Here is a 26,744-nt window from a genome sequence, read left to right on the forward strand (position 1 = left end):
AAACATCAGGAATTATCACAAGGCAATACTTATGAGTTTCTATGTAAAAAGAAACGTTCTAATGAGTGTGGCTTGTGATCGTTGTAGAGCAAAACAGACAGCACGTCCGTCTTCGTGAGAGTCTAAGCTTTGATGCCATGATGAGGTCATAATAGTCTGTAGCTCAAACTGTTCAGACTTTAGAGACGTTTTCGTGAGAACAACCGGTTTCTGAATGTTTTCTCGCCGGCGCAAAAGGCTGCTATGGGTGTATCCAGGACAAATAGACGCGTCAAATGACATGTCCAGGAAATCTGTAGCTCGAACAGGCGCGTCAGGAAGTGTTCAGAACCACACAAATTCCGCCTGCACCAAATTAGGCCTGATTAGTCTGAGATATGGTTTTCTTTGGATTCATAGACAAAATCGAGATATGGAACCATGTCATTTTAATACATCATTTCCTGTTTACTTCCTATCTTTCAGACGCAACTCTTACTGGCAGCGGTAGAGGAAGAGGGACAACCGGAGGAGGGCAGGAGAGAGATGGCAGAGACCCTGCTAACTGCCCTGACAGACAGACAGCAGCACAGACAGACATGGAGAGACAGGTAAGCAAATAACCAACAACAACAGTAAACAACAACAACAGTAAACAACAACAACAGTAAACAGAAACTCACACACAACAATGTTGAAATGTGAAAACAAGCACACGTGTCTGGATGGCACATGTTCCAGAATCACACCCTGTTACACTTTGAATAGTGTGAAAAGAAACCTAAAGGAATCAGTATTGTTGAAATGTCAGTAGGAATGGAGGTGATGTGAAGTGAATTCCTCAGATAGTCTGCAGGTCTGACGTGGGGGTTGGAGGTTGTTTGTAGTGAGGGAGCCTTGGACCTAGCAGCTATCAGGGTGACATGTGTGTCTTGGATTGGATCGCCCAGTAACTTCCTTCCCCTAGATGAGGTCCGGTCCAGGATTAGAACAGAGACAGAGCCCATTCATTCAGATTAAGCAAGGCCTCACACTCATAACCATGTTGTTTTAGCTGTTCCATCTCTCCCTCCACTCTGGTAGCTGTTCTATCTCTGTCCACCCCCCCCCCCACACACACACACACACACACAATACATATTATACATACATATTATTACATATACACCCATAACACCCTCCCACACAAAACATAATATGTTTGTTTTAGCTGTTCCATCTCTCCCTCCACTCTGGTAGCTGTTCTATCTCTTTCCACCCCCCCCCCCCCCCCCCCACACACACACACACACACACACAATACATATTATACATACATATTATTACATATACACCCATAACACCCTCCCACACAAAACATAATATGTTTGTTTTATCTGTTCCATCTCTCGCCACTCTGGTAGTGGTAACCCCCCCCCCATTGCTTTGGTGCCCTTGTCTCAGAAGACACACACTTAGCCACACACGCAGGCATGCATACACAGGAATGCACACACACATCTGTGCTCTCACACACACACACACACACAAACACAAACACACACACACACACAAAAACGCATATTTTTCCCAGTGGGTTAAATAATGACGGAAAATCAATGGTCCAAACCTCATCTCTCTATCAGAACCTTGTAGGATGGACAGAATTAGTGTGACTAAACCAATGGTCCAAACCTCATCTCTCTATCAGAACCTTGTAGGATGGACAGAATTAGTGTGACTAAACCAATGGTCCAAACCTCATCTCTCTATCAGAACCTTGTAGGATGGACAGAATTAGTGTGACTAAATCAATGGTCCAAACCTCATCTCTCTATCAGAACCTTGTAGGATGGACAGAATTAGTGTGACTAAACCAATGGTCCAAACCTCATCTCTCTATCAGAACCTTGTAGGATGGACAGAATTAGTGTGACTAAACCAATGGTCCAAACCTCATGTCTCTATCAGAACCTTGTAGGATGGACAGAATTAGTGTGACTAAATCAATGGTCCAAACCTCATGTCTCTATCAGAACCTTGTAGGACGGACAGAATTAGTGTGACTAAACCAATGGTCCAAACCTCATGTCTCTGTCAGAACCTTGTAGGATGGACAGAATTAGTGTGACTAAATCAATGGTCCAAACCTCATCTCTCTATCAGAACCTTGTAGGATGGACAGAATTAGTGTGACTAAACCAATGGTCCAAACCTCATCTCTCTATCAGAACCTTGTAGGACGGACAGAATTAGTGTGACTAAATCAATGGTCCAAACCTCATCTCTTTATCAGAACCTTGTAGGACGGACAGAATTAGTGTGACTAAATCAATGGTCCAAACCTCATGTCTCTGTCAGAACCTTGTAGGATGGACAGAATTAGTGTGACTAAATCAATGGTCCAAACCTCATTTCTCTATCAGAACCTTGTAGGATGGACAGAATTAGTGTGACTAAATCAATGGTCCAAACCTCATCTCTTTATCAGAACCTTGTAGGACGGACAGAATTAGTGTGACTAAATCAATGGTCCAAACCTCATCTCTCTGTCAGAACCTTGTAGGACGGACAGAATTAGTGTGACTAAATCAATGGTCCAAACCTCATCTCTCTATCAGAACCTTGTAGGACGGACAGAATTAGTGTGACTAAATCAATGGTCCAAACCTCATCTCTATGTCAGAACCTTGTAGGACGGACAGAATTAGTGTGACTAAATCAATGGTCCAAACCTCATGTCTCTGTCAGAACCTTGTAGGACGGACAGAATTAGTGTGACTAAATCAATGGTCCAAACCTCATCTCTCTATCAGAACCTTGTAGGACGGACAGAATTAGTGTGACTAAATCAATGGTCCAAACCTCATGTCTCTGTCAGAACCTTGTAGGACGGACAGAATTAGTGTGACTAAATCAATGGTCCAAACCTCATCTCTCTATCAGAACCTTGTAGGACGGACAGAATTAGTGTGACTAAATCAATGGTCCAAACCTCATCTCTCTATCAGAACCTTGTAGGACGGACAGAATTAGTGTGACTAAATCAATGGTCCAAACCTCATCTCTCTATCAGAACCTTGTAGGACGGACAGAATTAGTGTGACTAAATCAATGGTCCAAACCTCATCTCTCTATCAGAACCTTGTAGGACGGACAGAATTAGTGTGACTAAATCAATGGTCCAAACCTCATCTCTCTATCAGAACCTTGTAGGACGGACAGAATTAGTGTGACTAAATAAATGGAGGCCAGAGAAAAAAAGTGGTCAAAAATCAGGAAAATTGCATGGCGTCTGCCAGACTGAACTCTGTCCATGAATTAATGCTACTGGCTACTTGACAGGTTCTCTTTCCCATTGAACTTTCTTCTTGAATCCACAGGACGGTAAACAGTATAGAGGTCAGATCGATATACATTTTGAGACAGGACATGTAGTATTTTCTTATTTTAGTATATACTTTTCATATTCATTTGAAATTCCAGTACTCTTTAAGATTTCTCCCAAAAACAAGCGTATCTTTGTGAAATGTCAACGGAGCACTGAGCGAATACCAAGTTTTTTTTCTCCAAAGCCTTTTACATTTAATCCGGCTCGTGTCATGCAAATGTAGCTTTTAGAGAAACACCCCACTGAACGATTCAGAACATTAATAATAATATGTCTTGTTAAGATGTATTTTATAACGTAAGGAAGTGAAATTTCATAACCAAAGCGCGTTTTCACCCACTCTGCCCAGAGTGGGTGAACACCCTACATATTATTACATATACACCCATAACACCCTCCCACACAAAACATAATATGTTTGTTTTAGCTGTTCCATCTCTCTCCACTCTGGTAGTGGTAATACCCCCCCTCTACTGTTTCAGTGCCTTTTTCTCAGAAAGACACACACACACACACGCACACACTCTCCGAGGGTGTCTCAGGGGGAGTTGTGATGTACATTTCCATTTCACACCTCACACTCGTACAGGTTACCCGCTTGTACCTGCAGTGAAACAGGACAAATATAAGCACCCCCTATTTGAACTTTGACACACACACACACTACATATTATCACATATACACCCATAACACCCTCCCACACAAAACATAATGTGTTTTGTGTGGGAGGATGTTATGTACGGGATAATCAACGAGGGGCTATGCGTTCTATTGAAAATAATGCACGATGTGGAAGGTGTGTGCCACGACACGCCAGGGTGGATAGTAGCTAGAATATTTTACCAATAAAAGTCGCTGGAGGGCTCTGAAAAGTCACAAAGTTGGCAACGTTGGAAATAATGCATGCTCTAGAATGCCCTTCAAGCCAATCAGAAACAAGTATACAACAATGCCATGGTATTGTTAGGGTCTAATTTTCTGAGAAAATAACTCACGGACACTAGAGAAGCTTAACCAAGTTGAATTCTTCCCAAAGGGTCGACACAACTGTATTCAGACAAAAGACATGGCTTCCCCCGTGGTGGTATTCATACCCCACTTTAGTGGAGTCTCTTCCTTATCTCTAAACATTGCATCCTTCTCGCTAAGCAGGGAACTAAGTGATATGAGCCTTCGACGGTTTCTCCCCTTATCAGTACTGTCAGAAATGATCATGTTCCCTGCACTCAGCCCCTCCCAAGCTTCATTATGGCACCCCTCATGTCTCTTGTGTAACTAATGTTCCTGTACTCTGAGTATATCAATGTTCAAAGTTTACTCCAGAAACCATCTGTATAATTAAGCAATAAGGCCCGAGGGGGTGTGTTATATGGCCAATATACCACATTTAAGGGCTGTCCTAAAGCACGACTCAACGTGGAGTGCCTGGATACATCCCCTTAGCCGTGGTATATTGGCCATATACCATAAACCACCGAGGTGGTTTTGTCGTACACATAGTGTACGGTCTGACATACCATGACTGTCAGCCAATCAGCTTTCAAAAACCACCCAGTTTATAAGGATGTATATGTAATAATATGTGTGTATAATGTGTAGTGTGTGTATGTTCCTGTGCGTGGGCAAAGATGTGTGTGTGTGCATTCCTGGGGGGGGGGGGGGGGGTCCCTGTGTGTCCCAGCCTGGACACCCTGTGGGCAGACGAGACCCAGGCCCTGGCTCTGGTAAGAGCCTAAAGAGCATGGAGGTGAATGAACACACACAGACCACACACTACAGATTAATACCAACCAGGGACAAACACACACAGACCACACACTACAGATTAATACCAACCAGGGACAAACACACACAGACCACACACTACAGATTAATACCAACCAGGGACAAACACACACAGACCACACACTACAGATTAATACCAACCAGGGATAAACACACACAGACCACACACTACAGATTAATACCAACCAGGGACAAACACACACAGACCACACACTACAGATTAATACCAACCAGGGACAAACGCACACAGACCACACAATACAGATTAATACCAACCAGGGATAAACACACACAGACTACACACTACAGATTAATACCAACCAGGGACAAACACACACAGACCACACACTACAGATTAATACCAACCAGGGACAAACACACACAGACCACACACTACAGATTAATACCAACCAGGGACAAACACACACAGACCACACACTACAGATTAATACCAACCAGGGATAAACACACACAGACCACACACTACAGATTAATACCAACCAGGGATAAACACACACAGACCACACACTACAGATTAATACCAACCAGGGACAAACACACACAGACCACACACTACAGATTAATACCAACCAGGGACAAACACACACAGACCACACACTACAGATTAATACCAACCAGGGACAAACACACACAGACCACACACTACAGATTAATACCAACCAGGGACAAACACACACAGACCACACACTACAGATTAATACCAACCAGGGACAAACACACACAGACCACACACTACAGATTAATACCAACCAGGGACAAACACACACAGACCACACACTACAGATTAATACCAACCAGGGACAAACACACACAGACCACACACTACAGATTAATACCAACCAGGGACAAACACACACAGACCACACAATACAGATTAATACCAACCAGGGACAAACACACACAGACCACACACTACAGATTAATACCAACCAGGGACAAACACACACGACCACACACTACAGATGAATACCAACCAGGGATAAACACACACAGACCACACACTACAGATTAATACCAACCAGGGACAAACACAAACACTACAGATTAATACCAACCAGGAACAAACACACACAGACCACACACTACAGATTAATACCAACCAGGGACAAACACACACAGACCACACACTACAGATGAATATCTGGACAGACAGCCCCCACCGTCTCCCCTCAATACCCTCTATCACCCCCATAACCCTGTGGCCCGCCTCTGTTTTCATGTTTCCCTCTTGTTGACCCGAGCTACGCCCTGACCAGATGATTCTGTAAACAGACAGTTTCCACACACCTCGTCGGCCTGCGTTGATGCCTAGCCCGGCCTCTCAGCCTCTGGAGGAGGGAAGGAGGGATGGCTGGCCTTGTGAACTCCATTCCTAACGCAGGTGCTGAAAGCTAGAAACCATCCCACTAGTCACTACACCCACCCCCCAACACTACTACAACACCCGCACTACCAACCCACAAATGTCTGTACCACCCTCCTTGTCCAGCCCAGTCGCGCACACGCACACGTACACGTACACGCACACACAGCCCAGCCCTCACACATCACGGGGAAACCAATAACAAGGCTCAGGACAGGAATTGCAGGGTCCCTGTCTTCGGTTCAGACAGGAGTTTATTTAATCAGCAGGATAGAGTGATTAGATTGAGGGGACAGCACCACACACACACACACACATAGACATACACACAGACACATACACACACACACACACAGACATATAAACACACACATACACAGCCGTAATGTGTTTGAACTCCGACTGCTCCCTATCTCTCTGCACACAGATAACGCCTCTCCCCAAAAAGCAGGCTGGGGGTCATCTGTGAAGTGGCTGTCAACAGACGACGTTTAGACAAAACCAAACACATGGCCTCGCGTAATGTTAAGAGATGATTCTGATAATGATTTGACATATGGAGGGATAAGGGAAAAGAAACACTTTGTGATGAAAGATAGCTACACTTTGGGGTCTCTGCAGGATTCTGTTCAGAAGTAGTTTCATTGTTCCTAATCAAAGATAAACTATATGAATGTTGAGATATTACAGAGAGAAAGAGAGACCAAAGTTCAGCTCAGTTTAGTCTGACAGATTCAAACATTCATTTATTTCCATAAAAGCGCCAAAATTATACTTTTTAAAATGAACCAGTAGATTCTTTTGACTGTTTTTATTTTTTCTATTTATATTAATGTTTTATTAGGTTTCAGTAGACTCAGTATTCAACAGGCTCCACTGTCTGCATTCTGCTGTTCTTTTGTTTCCATGGAAACCATTCAGAGAATAATGCTCGCTAAAGGTTTCAAAACACAAAACAACATGATGGATTACTCTAGCTAAAGGCACAGAAACATAAACACTGCAAGCTGATTGATGAAGTTTTTGCCTGACTTTTGTTTCTTAAACACGACCAGTTAAAGCACTAGAGCGCTCAGCTAACCTGTGCCTGCTAGCTCTCAGCCCAGTATTCCCTCAGGCGTTTTTACCATTTTATAGAGAGAGAGGGAGAGGAAAAGAGAGATGTTCCCCGTGACCACCAGGTCTTCACCAGTGACTTATGGGTACTCAGGGTGAGGAATGTCTTCGCTCCCCCAGCACTGTGAGGGCGGTCCATCCATTCAATCATCCCCACTGCAACAATGAAGTTATGAGGCCTTTCTTATTCTTATGAGCTTTTTGTCCTGTAACTTGGTTTCTGGTGGGTACATATTGAGAAAGCTTTGATATACAGTACCAGTCAAACGTTTTGGACACACTGACTCATTCAAGGGTTTTTCTTTATTTTTACTATTGTCTACATTGTAAAATAATAGTGAAGACATCAAAACTATGAAATAACACAAATGGAATCAGTAACCAAAAATATGTTATTTGAGATTCTTCAAAGCAGCCACCCTTTGCCTTGATGACAACTTTGCACACTCTTGGCATTCTCTCAACCAGCTTCATGGGGAATGCTTTTCCAACAGTCTTGAAGGAGTTCCCACATATGCTGAGCACTTGTTGGCTGCTTTTCCTTCATCGGTCCAACTCATCCCAAACCATCTCAATTGAGTTGAGGTCGGGTGATTGTGGAGGCCAGGTCATCCGATGCAGCACCATCACTCTCCTTCTTGGTCAAATAGCCCTTACACAGCCTGGAGGTGTGTTTTGGGTCATTGTCCTGTTTGAAAAACAAATTATAGTCCCACTAAGCGCAAACCAGATGGGATGGTGAATCGCTGCAGAATGCTGTGGTAGCCATGCTAGTTAAGTGTGCTTGAATTCTAAATAAATCACTGACAGTGTCACCAGCAAAGCACCATCACACCTCCTCCTCCATGCTTCACGGTGGGAACCACACATGCAGAGATCATCCGTTCACCTACTCTGCGTCTCACAAAGACACGGCGGTTACAACCAAAAACCGCAAATTTGGACTCATCAGACCAAAGGACAGATTTCCACCGGTCTTGTTTTTTGGCCCAAGCAAGTCTCTTCTTATTATTGGTATCCTTTATTAGTGGTTTCTTTGCAGCAATTTGACCATGAAGGCCTGATTCATGCAGTCTCCTCTGAACAGTTGATGTTGAGATGTGTCTGTTACTTGAACTCTGTGAAGCATTTATTTGGGCTGCAATTTCTGAGGCTGGTAACTCTAATGAACATATCCTCTGCAGCAGAGGTAACTCTGGGTCTTCCTTTCCCGTGGCGGTCCTCATGAGAGACAGTTTCATCACAGCACTTGGTTTTTGCGACTACACTTGAAGAAACTTTAAAAGTTCTTGAAATTTTCCAGATTGACTGACCTTCATGTCTTAAAGTAATGATGGACTTTTCTTTGCTTATTTGAGCTGTTCTTGCCATAATATGGACTTGGTCTTTTACCAAATAGGGCAATCTTCTGTATATTACCCTTACCTTGTCACAACACAACTGATGCATTAAGAAGGAAAGAAATTCCACAAATTAACTTTTAACAAGGCACACCTGTTAATTGAAATGCATTCCAGGTGACTACCTCATGAAGCTGGTTGAGAGAATGCCAAGAGTGTGCAAAGCTGTCATCAAGGCAAAGGGTGGCTACTTTTAAGTATCTAAAATATAAAATAGATTTTGATTTGTTTAACACTTTTTTTGGTTACTACATTATTCCGTATGTGTTATTTCATTGTTTTGATGTCTTCACTATTATTCTACAATGTAGAAAATAGTAAAAATAAAGAAAAACCCTTGAATCAGTCAGTGTGTCCAAACTTTTGACTGGTACTGTATATATTCTGTCTACCATGTCCTTAGATAAATATCCTGTGAGTGGCCCTCCAAACAGCTATTATTGGGTCTGTGTGTGGCCCTCCAAACAGCCATTATTGGGCCTGTGAGTGGCCCTCCAAACAGCCATTATTGGGTCTGTGAGTGAGTGAGGGGGCTGTTCCATAGCATGGCAGTTAAAGAATACATCATGAGGGTAAGGTAAACACTAGGTACTTATCCTTTACCATCCAGAACGTATTACCCCTGGAAGCTTTGCTATACAGGAGCCCTGTATAGGTTGACATTGACTAGATCTGGAGAGCCTCGAGCCAGAGACCTGGAAGGTTGTTGTTAGTTGTCGTGTGGACATGAATCAAGACTTTATATTTCTTGCCGTAGTATGTTCTAACTTATTGACAGGCGTTGTGACCTGTGCTGTGCCTGCGGCCACCTCAAACCTTCCTGAGTGAGGTGACCCCGTGCCGACCTATCAGAGCCAAAGGTCACGCCTCTGGACCAATAAAAAGGCTGCACTGTCACATCCGGCGAGCAAACACTGAAGGGAACAGCTGTGAATTTTGTACTGACCGTGCAAACTGCTGTAGGCTTTGTAAGGTCATTATATGATAATGAAAATGATTACAGAATTACATGGGGGTTTAGGACATGAGAGCGGTGGGGAGGGGAAGGGAGGAGGAGGTGGAGGAGAGGAGAGGGGGAGGCACATTGGGCTTGATAAATGGACTGTGAAGGTACCCATCTGGCCCTTGTCTGTGGCTTTTCTCTTCTTTTCTTTCATTCTGTTCATTCTGCGTCTCGCTCTCTTTACTACCTCCCTTTCATTCCTCTCCTCTGTTCTCTTACCAGGCTCTGTGTAAAAGGAGTGTGGGGCGGGTGTGGAGTGTAAGATCAACAGAGTGCAGACCCAGCTTTCCTCTGGAGGGGAGGAGAGGAGTAGAGGGGGAGGAGGAGGGGAGGAGAGAGGGTAAGAGTAGGTGTTTATGACTCAGTAGGAGCGTTTCTGGCTGACACGGAAGCCCCTGTCCTCTCGGTCGGTATGCACAGAGCGCTGTGTGTGTGTGTGTGTGTGTGTGGACAGAACGGTAGGAGAGTGGGCAGAAGCCGATGACCTTTGACCTGGGAAGCAGTTGGACAGCTTCGACTGCGTAAATCAAGGGACTGCTGTATTCCAGGGGCTCGGAAGTTCATCTTCCAATGGAAAACTGCATGACCTCAAACCATTACACTTCCTGACTACACAATGCTTTTCTCCACATGTCTTATTTCAGTTCAACATGACCATCGTTGTCATTTCTAATTAGTTTACCATGAATAAATACACTACTATATTTTTCCTCACACTATTTAGTTATGTAATAATTGCATATATTTGTAAGTCATTTTGCTTTGAAAAAGAATCTATTGTAGGTCTGTACTTGGCACAGTCTTTAGTACGGCAGTACATCTGTTATGTTCATTTTCATGTAGCTGTTTAATGTATCTAGCTATTCTCACCAGCATTGTTGAGGTCTTTATTCTCTCTCACACAATACTCATCAGATCAGTGGGAGATAGAGATTTAGGTCCCGTTGATAGAGAGATTTAGGTCCCGTTGATAGAGAGATGAAGGGAGAGATGTAGGTCTCGTTGATGGAGAGATGTAGGTCTCATTGATAGAGAGATGGAGAGATTTAGGTCCCGTTGATAGAGAGATTTAGGTCCCGTTGATAGAGAGATTTAGGTCCCGTTGATAGAGAGATTTAGGTCCCGTTGATAAGGGAGAGATGTAGGTCTCGTTGATGGAGAGATGTAGGTCTCATTGATAGAGAGATGGAGAGAAGAGAGAGATGTAGGTCTCCAAGTCCACAGCTGCACTCATCACTCAGCTGTTCATCACTGTCCTCTGACCTGGGGGTCATCATCTCTTCTCCCAGCCTCCACACCACCTTTGTTTACTGCCCCTGTCTACCCCTGCCCTCCCCTGCCCTCACCTAGGTACAGCGCTCCCGGACAATGGGCCCAGCCTGTCTTCAAACCCAGGGGTCAGCAGAGACCACAGTAGGGCCACAGGGGCCAGGCTGGAGTTGTGTTCAGGCTGTGGTGAGTTCTCCACTGTGTCAGCCACCAGTTGCACCCCTGTAGAGCCACTCAGAGAGAGAGAGAGACCCTCCTCTCATGTTACTCCTAACCCCCCTCCTGTGTCCTCCACCATGATGACATGTCCTTTGTGTCCTCAGTGACAGAGTCCCCCCTCGCCGGGGTGGGACCCAGAGAGAGGAACAATGGGGATCCCCTGTCCCAGATGGGAATTTGAAAGATGGTACTCTTCTTGTTCCACAATGAAGAGGGACAGAGTGGACAGAGCCCAGGCTGCTGCAGTCCAGGCTGTGACCCAGTGACAGGCCTGGTGACAGGAGCTATAGGACCCAGAGGGAGAGGCCCCATACTGTGGGAGGGTCCACTAACTACCAGAAAACAACCTCCTTTTAACACATAGACCCATAGCAGCAAGAAGGGGAGTTCCCATAGACCAGTGGTGTCAAGCTCATTCCATGCAGGGCCTAGTGTCTGCAGGCTTTTCCTTTCAATGAAGAGCTAGACAACCAGGTGAGGGCAGTTCCTTACTAATTAGTGACCTTAATTCCTCAATCAAGTACAAGGGAGAAGTGAAAACCCTCAGACACTCGTCCTTCCATGGAATGAGTTGACACTAACCCTAACCACGGGGAGTCTCCATAGACCTCCATAGAAACCTGTAGCCAAGCAGTCATCTGTCAACAGCAGTCTGCCAGTGAACAGCAGTCATCTGTCTACAGCAGTCTGCCAGTCAACATGGGTCATCTGTCAACAGCAGTCTGCCAGTGAACAGCAGTCATCTGTCTACAGCAGTCTGCCAGTCAACATGGGTCATCTGTCAACAGCAGTCTGCCAGTCAACATGGGTCATCTGTCAACAGCAGTCTGCCAGTCAACAGCAGTCATCTGTCTACAGCAGTCTGCCAGTCAACATGGGTCATCTGTCAACAGCAGTCTGCCAGTCAACATGCGTCATCTGTCTACAGCAGTCTGCCAGTGAACAGCAGTCATCTGTCTACAGCAGTCTGCCAGTCAACAGCAGTCATCTGTCAACAGCAGTCTGCCAGTCAACAGCAGTCATCTGTCTACAGCAGTCTGCCAGTCAACAGCAGTCATCTGTCTACAGCAGTCTGCCAGTCAACAGCAGTCATCTGTCTACAGCAGTCTGCCAGTCAACAGCAGTCATCTGTCAACAGCAGTCTGCCAGTCAACAGCAGTCATCTGTTTACAACACTCCGCCAGTCAACAGCAAAGTGATGGGGACGGCCTTCTGTAATGTAATGATTGTAATCCTCAACAACGTGTGCCTGTCATCACCTCTGTCTAGTCCAGAGCTTCATGACCAGAGCCACATATCATCACAGGGTGATGTACATAGTCAGGGCGAGAGGTGGATGTCACTTGAAGGGAGGTCATGAACCAACAGTCCACGTGATAGGCTGATTCGTTGGCCATTAGGGGCGAGAGGAGATGTCATGTCATATGATACCAAACTTCATCGGCGTTCGTTAGCTGTTCATTAATGACTTGTGTACAGCTTTGCTCTCATTTGTTTAATTAGTGTGGCGGGTGGAAGAAGGGGGTGGCGGGTGGTCGGGCTGGCTGCCGTGTTGGTGGGAGGGCGGTTGTTGAACAGAGCTCTGTGATGTAGTTGTCATCGGAGGGGACAGGTTAATCAGAGACATCTCTCAGACATCTTCCTCTTCGCTCTGTTGCTCCTTATCCCCTTAACAGGAGAATATAGCTACTGTCTGTCTGTCTGTCTGTCTGTCTGTCTGTCTGTCTGTCTGTCTGTCTGTCTGTCTGTCTGTCTGTCTGTCTGTCTGTCTGTCTGTCTGTGTCTGTTTTCCTTGGTGTACGTGCTGCTCGCCAAAAGTTTGTTGGCTGCACCTTTGTGAGTCTCTCTACCTCAGGGTGCTACGCTTTTATGTGCTGGCGGGCAAACACCTGTGACTGGATCAACCATCATCTACTGCTTCCTCTCTCTACCTCTCTCTCTACCTCTCTCTCTCTCTACCTCTCTCTCTACCTCTCTCTCTACCTCTCTATCTACCTCTCTCTCTCTCTCTCTCTACCTCTCTATCAACCTCTCTCTCTCTCTACCTCTCTCTCTACCTCTCTCTCTACCTCTCTCTCTACCTCTCTCTCTCTACCTCTCTCTCTACCTCTCTATCTACCTCTCTCTCTCTCTACCTCTCTATCTACCTCTCTCTCTCTACCTCTCTCTCTCTCTACCTCTCTCTCTACCTCTCTATCTACCTCTCTCTCTCTCTACCTCTCTATCTACCTCTCTCTCTCTACCTCTCTCTCTCTCTACCTCTCCCTCTCTCTACCTCTCTTTCTCTACCTCTCTCTCTCTACCTCTCTATCTACCTCTCTATCTACCTCTCTCTCTACCTCTCTCTCTACCTCTCTCTCTACCTCTCTTTCTACCTCTCGTTCTACCTCTCTATCTACCTCTCTACCTCTCTATCTACCTCTCTCCCTCTCTATCTACCTCTCTACCTCTCTCTCTACCTCTCTCTCTACCTCTCTATCTACCTCTCTCTCTACCTCTCTCTATCTACCTCTCTCCCTCTCTCTCTACCTCTCTCTCTACCTCTCTATCTACCTCTCTCTCTACCTCTCTACCTCTCTCTACCTCTCTCTCTCCCTCTCTCTCTACCTCTCTATCTACCTCTCTATCTACCTCTCTCTCTCCCTCTCTATCTCCCTCTCTATCTACCTCTCTCTCTACCCCTCTCTCTACCTCTCTCCTTCTCTCTCTACCTCTATCTACCTCTCTACCTCTCTCTACCTCTCTACCTCTCTCTGTACCTCTCTCCCTCTCTCTCTACCTCTCTACCTCTCTTTCTACCTCTCTCCCTCTCTCTCTACCTCTCTGCCTCTCTCTCTACCTCTCTCTCTACATCTCTCTCTCTCTACCTCTCTATCTACCTCTCTCTCTCTCTACCTCTCTCTCTACCTCTCTCTCTACCTCTCTCTCTCTCTCTACCTCTCTCTCTACCTCTCTCTCTCTACCTCTCTCTCTCGCTACCTCTCTCTTTCTCTCTACCTCTCTCTCTACCGCTCTCTACCTCTCTCTACCTCTCTCTCCCTCTCTCCCTCTCCACCTCTCACACTCAGTACCGTTGGTATGTTTACCCTCTACCCCTCTGAGGGAGAAAACAAATAAGAACACATCATCTGTGTCTTTCATCATCATCATCATCATCATCCAGGGACTCGAATTAATGTGAAAGCGATGGTTATCTCAAAAAGCTGTGTAATTTGTCTGTCTTTATCTAAACCTCGTCTGTGTGGTCTGTCTGACAGTATGCATGCAATGCTATCAGAGCGCCTGTGGCCTGGGTGGTTGAGGTGTGATTTGTGATTGTAAATTTCTCCCATGTATTCACCCGCCCGTTGAGCAATAATACAGCTATGCATGACACGACCCCTGTGTTGTCAGACTCCGCCCCACAGCACGTTTAGCTCTCTCCTCCTGTTGGCTGCGTGGTTGGAAAGTACATGAGAACACGTCTGTCTTAGTCAGGTTGGAATGTTCCTTTGAAGAGGAACTGTTTATTCATCTATACAGATAAGACAAGCCCAAAACCTGTTTACACCTACTATGCCTGCACATACATATCTGGTCTGGCACTGAATACTACAGCCTAATCACATCATCAGATACATGGTCAGCCTCATTTTGTAGGGTAGATGTGGAAGTTGTACTAATGGGCCTGATTCAGTGGGTAGATCTTCATGTGCCATTGCCACCCCTTCTGCTAAATGCACTATTTGCCCTTGAATTGAATGGTGAAGAAAATCACAGCTGTGTAAAATTGCTCCCAGCTCTTAATGGAAACAGTCGTTTTGTAATTACGTTTTTCACAGTAATAGCTTGGCGATGCAACACAGCGTTGAGAGAGAGAGAGAAGAATGTCATTAAAACACCACAGACATTTAGGGCCACTTGTTGCAGAGACAGTCAAGCCATTAAGTGTTGCTTTTAATATGGAAACAGCATTTAGGGATTGGAGAAAGAAAGACAAAGTGAACACATGGAGGGAGGGAGGGAGGGAGGGAGGGAGGGAGGGCTGGGGCCTGTTTTACTGGTCCTCAGGAAAACCATGGGCATTATTTCTGGTCAGACACCAAACCAGAGAGCATGATGGGAGGAGGATGTGTGGCAGGAGTGTGAACTGACAAACAAGAGCACGGCATTATGGGCAAGTGGAGGAATTGACTGGAGGAGAGTGTGTATTTTACCTCACCACAGAACCAGCAACACCTGTCTACATTCAAGTATGTCTTTCCAGTAGAGTGTCCAGTACATGAAGGTTAGCCAATGAAGCGTTTGGAATCAGCCTCTTATAGCAGGTTATTATCCTGTCTGTAAATGAAATAGGTCTCTGAACTAAGGCTTTCCTGTTTCAAAGGGGCAGGATCTGTAATTGGCTACTTTCTGGGATGTTTTTATTAGTAATAGGAGGGTTAATAACAGTGATTTCTGGAGGCTCACAGCGTGGTTAAGAGTAGCCTCTGTCTCTCTGACAGGGGAACCCCCCCTCTCTCTTTCTCTCGCTCTCTGTGTGTCTCTCTGTTTCTCTCTTTCTGTCTGTCTGTGTGTCTCTCTCTCTCTCTCTCTCTCTCTCTTTCTCTGTCTCTCTCGCTCTTTAACTCTAACCCTGTCTGTCTGTCTGTCTGTGTTTGTCTCTCTCTCTCTGTACAGTGTTCTGTTTAAGGTGACAGGATGGTAGGGGGGTAAGGGTAGTATGTCATTTGTCTTACCATATCGTTGAATAGCCTGATGTGACATGTGAGGTACCCCCCCCATACATACACCAACATTTACACCTACCATGTACTCCCCCTCCACCCACCCCCCTCCACCCTGTAGTGTTAATTATAACCTCCATACACCGCTGGAACACTTCATTCCATGGCAAGCATATTGTCTCTCCACGGCAGGCAGGTGGGTCGTAAATGATCCTGAAGGTGAAGATGTAAGTTGGAGGAGATAGTTATGAACATTTTATCTGTCTGCTGTAGCGGCTGCAGCTGCTCCTGTCAGCACATGGGTGCTGGAGGAATTACACAGGGTCAGGATGGGGGAGAGAGGATGTATGTGTGTGTGTGTGGGGGGGGGGGGGGGGGGGGGGGGTATGAAGGCGGGGGTTACATGGGTAGACAGGTAGGACCTGCCTGTCACTGTATGGGACATCTCTGCCGCCCCGTCACCCAGGCCCCCCCGGCAGCAGCTTGGCCCTACATAGGGTGTGTGTGTGTGTAATGTAGACAAGCAGGCGGGCGGTCCCCAAGCTGTCTCTGTTCATTACTGCTAGCGACATTGGGACACAGCAGGCAGGTGGCCAGATCTTTACCCCTCACCTACTGTCATAGTGTGTGTTGGGGGAGTGTGTGTGTGGGGGGGGGGGGGGGTACTGTAACACATCAACGTATGTAAATGCAGACACATTCACTTTAGTATGTTCATATGTGTACGATAGGGCTTATCCTTATGTGGATGTTAGTGGGAATTACCTTTGTTGAAATGTGGTACTGCTGCAGTCCTTGACAGAGTGTAGAAACAGGCCTATCCACATCCAAGAATTCCACCTTCCCATCCTTGCAATTAACAGAAAAAGGACATATTTTTCTCCTCCAAGAAGTCAATCTGCAGATCCTAGAATTCACCCAGTGAATTAATTCTATTAGGTCAAAATCATGACTGTTAATTAGAGTTGTAACGACGGTGCCTCCTGACAGAGGAATGGATGGCTTCAGTACAGATGTAGGATAGAGAGATATCGCTTCACTTTCACTTCTTTTTACAAAGGCTGCCTGCGTAATGGGTCATCAATCCCACAGTGATAAATGTCTCTTGGAGTAATGACTGTCTTATCGCCCCAGGATTAGTGCAGATATTTGTAATTAGTGTACCCACACAACTCCCCGACAGATGTTGGAATATCAGCAGCACAATGTTGGGGCCTGCTTACAGCTGAATGGGAACTTGTGGAGATGAATAGGCAACGCTGAGCTTATTGTACTCTACATTTTTGCTTGGCTTAGGTGGACTTGCACTGACTGTGACTGCAGCGTTTTGTCACTCAGTAGCAGATTTATGCTGTTTTTGTTGGTAAACACTCATATTATATGATACACACAACAGGGAGGCCGAGGCCTCTATAGCCCCTATTTATTGAGGTCCATCCTCCAGTTAGTAAACTCTAGGGCCTCTCCTCCCATCCAATCCTCTCCTCATGCCTATACAGTTGAAGTCGAAAGTTTACATATACTTAGGTTGGAGTCATTAAAACACATTTTTCAACCACACCATAAATTTCTTGTTAACAAACTATAGTTTTGGCAAGTTGTTAAGGACATCTACTTTGTGCATGACACAAGTAATTTTTCCAACAACAGATTATTTCACAGATTGTATCACAATTCCAGTGGGTCAGAAGTTTACATACACTAAGTTATCTGTGCCTTTAAACAGCTTGGAAAATTCCAGAAAATGATGTCATGGCTTTAGAAGCTTCTGAAGCTTCTGCTAATTGACATAATTTGAGTCAATTGGAGGTGTACCTGTGGATGTATTTCAAGGCCTACCTTCAATCTCAGTGCCTCTTTGCTTGACATCATGGGAAAATCAAAAGAAACCAGCCAAGACCTCAGAAAAAAATTGTAGACCTCCACAAGTCTGGTTTATCCTTGAGAACAATTTCCAAACGCCTGAAGGTACCATGTTCATCTGTACAAACAATAGTGCACAAGTATAAACACCATGGGACCACGCAGCCGTCATACCGTGAAATGTAATACCGCTCAGGAAGGAGACGCATTCTGTCTCCTAGAGATGAACGTACTTTGGTGTGAAAAGTGCAAGTCAATCCCAGAACAACAGCAAAGGACCTTGTGAAGATGCTGGAGGAAACAGGTACAAAAGTATCTACATCCACAGTAAAACAAGTCCTACATCAACGTAACCTGAAAGGCCGCTCAGCAAGGAAGAAGCCACTGATCCAAAACTGGCATTAAAAAAAGCCAGAAAACGGTTTGCAACTGCACATGGGGACAAAGATTGCACTTTTTGGAGAAATGTCCTCTGGTCTGATGAAACAAAAATAGAACTGTTTGGCCATTTTGACCATTGTTATGTTTGGAGGAAAAAGGGGGAGCCTTGCAAGCCGAAGAACACCATCCCAACCGTGAAGCACGGGGGTGGCAGCATCATGTTGTAGGGGTGCTTTGCTGCAGGAGGGATTGGTGCACTTCACAAAGTAGATGGCATCATGAGGTAGGAAAATTGTGGATATATTGAAGCAACATCTCAAGACATCAGTCAGGAAGTTAAAGCTTGGTCGCAAATGGGTCTTCCAAATGGACAATGACCTCAAGCATACTTCCAAAGTTGTGGCAAAATGGCTTAAGGACAACAAAGTAAATGTATTGGAGTGGCCATCACAAAGCCCTGACCTCAATCCTATAGAACATTTCTGGGCAGAACTGAAAAAGTGTGTGCGAGCAAGGAGGCCTACAAACCTGACTCAGTTACACCAGCTCTGTCAGGAGGAATGGGCCAAGTGGAAGGCTACCCTAAACGTTTGACCCAAGTTAAACAATTTAAAGGGAATGCTACCAAATAGTAATTGAGTGTATGTAAACTTCTGACCCACTGGGAATGTGATGAAAGAAATAAAAGCTGAAATAAATCATTCTCTCTCCTATTATTCTGACATTTCACAATCTTAAAATAAAGTGGTCATCCTAACTGACCTAAGACAGGGCATTTTTACTAGGATTAAATGTCAGGAATTGTGAAAAACTGAGTTTAAATGTATTTGGCTAAGGTGTATGTAAACTTCCGACTTCCACTGTAGGTAGCCACAGATATGCCAGGGGGATGAGGTAAATTCACTTTTAACTTTTCAAAGCAGTTTCTGGGGCTGAGATGTGCCTGTCCTCATCTCCTCCGCTACGGGCTGGAAGGACTTTCTCCTCCTGATGTCATGAAATCACATTGTGATGTATTCTGCCTCAGGTGTAGTCCCTATTCACAAAGCAGTTTGACACAGCACAGACCTTTTCCCCCTGAATTCTGCCAGTACTGGGACTTCAGATAGGCCTACCCAGTACTGGGACTTCAGATAGGCCTACCCAGTACTGGGACTTCAGATAGGCCTAGCTAATACTTGGCAGAACTTAGCTAATACTGGGACTTTAGATTGGCCTAGCTAATACTGGGACTTCAGATAGGCCTACCCAGTACTGGGACTTCAGATAGGCCTACCCAGTACTGGGACTTCAGATAGGCCTAGCTAATACTTGGCAGAACTTAGCTAATACTGGGACTTTAGATTGGCCTAGCTAATACTGGGACTTCAGATAGACCTACCCAGTACTGGGACTTCAGATAGACCTACCCAGTACTGGGACTAGACCTAGCTAATACTTGGCAGAACTTAGCTAATACTGGGACTTCAGATAGGCCTAGCTGATACTGGGACTTCAGATAGACCTAGCTGATACTGGGACTTCAGATAGACCTAGCTGATACTGGGACTTCAGATAGACCTAGCTGATACTGGGACTTCAGATAGGCCTAGCTGATACTGGGACTTCAGATAGACCTAGCTGATACTGGGACTTCAGATAGACCTACCCAGTACTGGGACTTCAGATAGACCTAGCTAATACTTGGCAGAACTTAGCTAATACTGGGACTTCAGATAGGCCTAGCTGATACTGGGACTTCAGATAGACCTAGCTGATACTGGGACTTCAGATAGACCTAGCTGATACTGGATAGGCCTAGCTAAGTACATGCAATATATCAACTGACTCCTAATTTCAATTTCAATTCAATTTAGCCAACACAGCTTCTGTGATTGAATTGGTAAGGTGACTTGATTAAAAAGTAAACAAACAAACTGAGAAGATAGTGTGGATAACCAATACGTCATCATCTCTTGGAATCAGTCTTGACTCTCTCCATAACGCTAATGTTGATTGCGTTGTGTGAAATATTATTTCTGTTTGTGTTGAGAGTTGGTCCCTTTGTGTGTGGATGCCAAGCTGGGTGACACACACACACACGTACACACCCTCTGCGTCCTATCCGCCACTGACAGACGCTGTAAGCAGATGCGGGCCGGGGCAGTAATGGCAGGTGATTATAAGTGTCACGCATGCCAAGCTAATTAAACCCCTGGGCTGACAGACAGCAGCATTTGGGGGGGTGGGGGGGGCATCCTGGCTGCACAATAATTGTATCTCACCTGCCTGGGAGAGAGACTGCAGCTAACGGCGTCATTTATTTTACAGTAGGCTGCGTAGCCTGGCCAGCCAGGCACTACGGAGGCCCAGGCTCGTTCCAGTTAGTTTTGACATCCTTAAATGCCTCTGTCACAGATGGGACCACTCAGGTCTCTGGCCCAGTATATGGATAACAGTAGCCAGCTCTACACTACCATGCAGGTATGTGAGGTGAGTGTATTTCTGTGTGTAGGAGTGGAGAATAATGTTTGCGCTTATCATTACCTGTTTAAGAGTAGCTGTTTAGAAAAGTAGGATAATATAATACATTCAGATTGGTATGTTTTCTACAGTAACAAGTAGAAACTGCCTCATTCTGCAGTGCTCTTCCCTCCCAATACCGGCAGGGGGTGGCAGGTAGCCTAGTGGTTAGAGCGTTGGACTAGTAACCGAAAGGTTGCAAGATCGAATCCCTGAGCTGACAAGGTCAAAATCTGTCGTTCTGCCCCTGAACAAGGCTGTTAACCCCCTGTTACTAGGCTGTCATTGTAAATAAGAATGTGTTCTTAACTGACTTGCCTACTTAAATGAAGGTAAAATAAAAAAATAAAATAAAATACCGTACTGCCACATACTGTAACCACCACACTCTCAGGACACTGCAGAAAGGGACAAGGACAGGCCTCCATAGCCAAGGAGTGAGGTCACAGCCCCTCCAGCTGGTGAGTGACTCGGAGCTGGTCACAGCTGTGCTGGTCACAGCTGTGCTGGTCAGAGCTGCACAAGGAGGCCTTCCTGCACCAGGAGGCCCACCTGTACACAGTACTCTCTATGTAGCCTCACACGTACACACTGAGGCACACACCTGGCAGAGAGGACAGACAGACAGACAGACAGACAGACAGACAGACAGACAGACAGACAGACAGACAGACAGACAGACAGACAGACAGACAGACAGACAGACAGACAGACAGACAGACAGACAGACAGACAGACAGACAGACAGACAGACAGACAGACAGACAAGCAGCTCTCTCTGTGAGAACTAGTCAGACTGATCTGATTCATGTGAATGACATGTGCTAAAGAGCATGCAGGTGTGGCTGAGCCAGGTGCGCATCGCATTGCCATATCAGATCCGATCAGTGACAGGTTTGTGTGCTTGTATGCCTGGGGTGGAGTGGGTTAAATGAGGTATGTGAGCTGGTTTGTCTGTAATGCCAGATTTCTGGATTATCACTTTGTTATGGCAAAAACATGACTCCATACTCACATGTCAGAATACTACATTCTGAGTATTGTTTTGTCCTTTCAAGCCTGACCTAGACACATATCTAAAAGACTGTCCTCTTTACCTAACTTGTCTCTTGTTGTCAACATTGTGCACCCTTCATCTCTCACACATCTCTAGATCCTGTGTCCTTTCTGTTCTGTACTGTGTGTTCTGATGGTTCAGGATGAAGCAGGTCTTGTGATGGTTTTAATAAGGAGCTGGTGGCATCAGATCCATCAGATACTGTGTCTGAGGCTTAGTGCTACCTCAAGTGCTGAAGAAACCTGATTAAAACATCAATTTATACTGTGTGTGTGTGTGTGTGTGTCAGAGTCTCTGCTCGGCCTCACGGCTGCTTGGATGTCTTATCTCTGTGTTCAACCCTGTCACGCTAATTAGGGGCCATATTTACTTACATAATGTTTTTGTTTCCTACTCTCGATAGTAATCTGTGACTGCTGCTGTGAAGGGTGTTCTCATTAACAAAGTGATTTACTGTGATAGCAACAACACACAGAGGGGGAGACATCATTCCTTAAAAGAGGTCACGGTAACAATCATTTCTATGAATATGTCATTAGAAGTGAATGTACTGCTGGGTCTAGTGCTATGTTTTATTACTAGTGATGCAGATATCAGTGAAAAAACATGAGGGGATGAGTGTACGCCAGAGACTTAGTATTTTAGAAGTGAATACTGGCCTATGTTTGTATTAGTGATGCAACTATCGCTCTATCTCTTAGGTAGAAAACATCATGCAAGGATACAAGTAAGTTAAAGCCATAGCATTTGTTAGGAGTAATGTTTTACTGGGTCATTGGCTATGTGACCATACTGTCACTGCTGACCCCAGTACTATAGATCCCCTTCAGACAACACCTGTCACCTCGGGAAGAGATGGATGGTCATCCTGACACTGTGACTTCACGTTTAGTCAGCCCCAGTTTCTGATTAACCAAACTTTTTACACTCGGCTAAACCGCTGACAAAAGAAAGAACACCTACGCACGCGCGCACACACGCACACACACACTTGTGTGTTTGACGTAAAACCCAAAAGGCCTTGTAAATGGTTAAAGGGAACAGGAAGGACGTGTGAGGATGCATGCTGGGTCGTGGTTAGTAAATGACCCACAGCTGATGGTTTAATGTTCATAGGAGAGGAGTGGGGTCTCTGTGTCTCAGTCTCTTTTATAAGAGCATTAGTGACTGTTAGTCTGTTAGTGAGGGATTCCCAGACACAGCACAGTGCATCCTTAATGGGTAGATGCCATGTATTCAGCCAGCTAGTCTGGGAAAACATATGGTGCCATTTGAAGGCCCAGGCTGGAGCGTGCTGTTCTGCTGTAATTACTATGGCCTCACCCGGCAGTGTGGCAGCAGCAAGGCAGCGTGGGTAGTGGGTACTCTCTGTCTCTCCTGCTCTATGTCCTCAGCCAGCTCAGGAAGAACACAGCCAGGCCCTCCTGCAGGAGCAGTTGTGTTTGGCCTTCACACACACCTACATTCACAGCTACTGTACAGGTGCCAGCTCTGGCAGGACGTGTTCTGAATGTGTGCAAAGTAGTCCAGTCATGTCCAGCATTCTCTCTATCTCTCTCTCTTTCCTGGTCCAAGAATCTTAGGAAGGCTTAGAAGGTGCTTTCCTTCTCTTCTGTCTCTCTCTCTCTACTTCCCTCTCTCTCTTCATCCCTCTCACTCTCCATCCCTTTCTCTCTTCATCCCTCTCACTCCCCATCCCTCTCTCTCTTCATCCCTCTCACTCTCCATCCCTTTCTCTCTTCATCCCTCTCACTCTCCATCACTTTCTCTCTTCATCCCTCTCACTCTCCATCACTTTCTCTCTTCATCCCTCTCACTCTCCATCCCTTTCTCTCTTCATCCCTCTCACTCTCCATCACTTTCTCTCTTCATCCCTCTCACTCTCCATCACTTTCTCTCTTCATCCCTCTCACTCTCCATCACTTTCTCTCTTCATCCCTCTCACTCCCCATCCCTTTCTCTGTTTATCTCCACCCCTCTCTCTCTCCACCCCTCTCTCTCTCCACCCCTCTCTCTCTCTCCACCCCGTCTCTCTTATCCCTCTCTCCCACCCTCTCTCTCGCCATCCCTCTCTCTCTCCATCCATCCCTCTCTCTCATCCCTCTCTCCCTCCCTCTCTCTCATCCCTCTCTCTCTCATCCCTCTTCCTCCCTCTCTCTCGCCATTCCGCTCTCTCTCTTGCCATCCCTCTCTGTCTCCATCCCTCTCTCTCGCCATCCCTCTCTCTCTGTCGCCATCCCTCTCTCTCCATCTCTCTCTCTCTCTCGCCATCCCTCTCTCTCTCTCTGTCTCCATCCCACTCTCTCTCTGTCTCCATCCCACTCTCTCTCGCCATCCCTCCCTCTCTCTCTCGCCTTCTCTCTCTCCCGCCATCCCTCTCTCTCTCTCTCTCTCTCTCTCTCTCTCTCTGTCTCCATCCCACTCTCTCTCGCCATCTCTCTCTCGCCTTCTCTCTCTCCCGCCATCACTCTCTCTCTCTCTCTCTCTCTCTCTCTCTCTCTCTCTCTCTCTCTCTCTCTCTCTCTCTCTCTCTCTCTCTCTCTCTCTCTCTCTCTCCATCCCTCTCTCTCTCTCTTGCCATCCCTTTCTCTCTCTGTCTCATCCCTCTTTTCTTTTCCTCAATCTCTGCCTCTCTCTGTCTATAATAGTGTGTATGTGTGCTTGCATGGAGGGGGAGCAGATTGTGGGTTTAAAGTGTGTGTGTGGTGTCTGTTGGCAGGGCGATGAGGGTGTCAGCTGGGATGTTGTTAAGGCAGGGGGAACAGGCTGGCTGTGTGTGTGTGTGTGTGTCAGCTGGGAGGGATGTTGTTAAGGCAGGGGGAACAGGCTGGCTGTGTGTGTGTGTGTGTGTGTCAGCTGGGAGGGATGTTGTTAAGGCAGGGGGAACAGGCTGGCAGCACGGCAGGAAGGCCCTGTTAAGAGCCACTGCTGGGAATTTGGCGGAGCCAGTTGCCGGCCAAAACAGGGAGGACTTCCAAACTTGGGATAAAGACATTTCCTCCCCCATTTATAAAGTCTGACACCCTCACGTCTGTTGTCTCCCCCCCATCCCACCCCTACCACCTCCACTCCCCTTCTGCCTTGTACCCAGTCCACCCCCACCACCCACCATACCCCACCCTATGTTTGAGTACCTCTCTGTATTGCATGCCATTTGTGTTCTTTCTGCAACTACAGTGTGTTAGAGCACTCTGCCAAATTAACATATGCTGCATGTATATTTCAGCGCAGTTTAAAGCACGCATCTCTGTGTGTAAATAATGCATGGTGTACACTGAAGGTGCTTGTTCTGCTCACACTGGGGAAATCAAACTGTTCCTCTTCGACTGATGATGCAGATTTAGAGTTACACTACATACAGCACATAACCTCTAAATGGACCAGGGTACCTCTGATTCCCCTAACACACACACACACACACACACACACACACACACACACACACACACACACACACACACACACACACACACACACACACACACACACACACACACACACACACAGGGAGAGAGAGTGTAGAAAAAAACAGCGCTAGACAGGTTCTGACAGTTTGATAATAGGATCTATTCTGAAGGGGCTGGTTTGGTACTGTTGTAGCATCTACACTGAGTGTACAAAACATTAGGAACACCTTCCTGATATTGAGTTGTAACCTCTTTTGCCCTCAGAACAGCCTCAGTTCGTCGGAGCATGGACTCTACAAGGTGTTGAAAACGTTCCACAGGGATGACAACCCTTGTTGACTCCAATGCTTCCCACAGTTGTGTCAAGTTGGCTGGATGTCCTTTGGGTGATGGACCATTGTTGATACACACGGGAAACTGTTGAGCATGAAAAACATGTGCGCCTGGCACCTACTACTATACCTCTTTCAAAGGCACTTAAATATTTTGTCTTGCCCATTCAACCTCTCAATGGCACAGATACACAATCAATGTCTCAATTGTCTCAAGGCTTAGAAATCCTTGTTTATCCTGTCTCCTCCCCTTCATCTGTACTGACTGAAGTGGATTTAACAAGTGACGTCAATAAGGGATCGCACTGTAGCTTTCACCTGGTCAGTCTATGTCATGGAGAGAGCAGGTGTTCCTAATGTTTTGTACACAGTGTATATACTGTACACTGTGTGTGCGTGTGTGTTTTCAAATGAGCTGCTCTGCCAGAGATGAGTGACTGAATTATTCAATGCTGCATGTCTCACAAAATGATGCAAAACCATGCTGGGATTGTCAATGTGGGTGGAAACTGTAAACTAGTAAACAGTGTAAAAGGCTCTTCTGCATTATAGACAAGCCTTTTGAAAACGGTTCTCATATGCAAATGGCTTTAGATTACACTGACTACAGCAAGGACTTAATGTGAATCTACCCATCCATTCACCTACCGCAAATCCAAAAGGATGAATGAGTCAAGACTGTTTATGCTGATATTGTCTGGCCCTGGTGGAAGGAAATGGAGGGATGTTGGTCTGAGGGGATAAAGCTTCCAATTGTGCTTCTGTCAATGTTTATTTTGCGGGAATGAGAACTGAAGACGATAGCACTGCTACAACAAAACAGGAATGCCTTCCTAGGCCCATCTCTGGCTATGGAAAATGGCTTTAAATGATGTGTGTGATTAGATCTGTCAGTGACGACTCAGACACTCTTTCAGCTCCTATATTTATCCTGCTGTGGGTGACTGCAGGTCTTCAGGTCAAAGTTCTC

General features: G+C 45.8%; 1 protein-coding gene across 3 annotated transcripts in view; it reads left to right on the forward strand.

Moving 5' to 3' along the window:
- LOC115203300 (alpha-ketoglutarate-dependent dioxygenase FTO) overlaps nucleotides 1-26,744 on the forward strand; it is a 172,915-nt gene that overhangs the window by 71,730 nt on the left and 74,441 nt on the right. For all 3 annotated transcript variants that reach the window (XM_029767874.1, XM_029767876.1, XM_029767877.1), the window contains one exon: nucleotides 466-590. In XM_029767874.1, coding sequence (XP_029623734.1) covers nucleotides 466-590 — 125 coding nt within the window. The remainder of the gene's footprint in view (nucleotides 1-465; nucleotides 591-26,744) is intronic.

Source organism: Salmo trutta, chromosome 12 (genome assembly GCF_901001165.1).
Source record: "Salmo trutta chromosome 12, fSalTru1.1, whole genome shotgun sequence".
NCBI classification, from domain to species: domain Eukaryota; kingdom Metazoa; phylum Chordata; class Actinopteri; order Salmoniformes; family Salmonidae; genus Salmo; species Salmo trutta.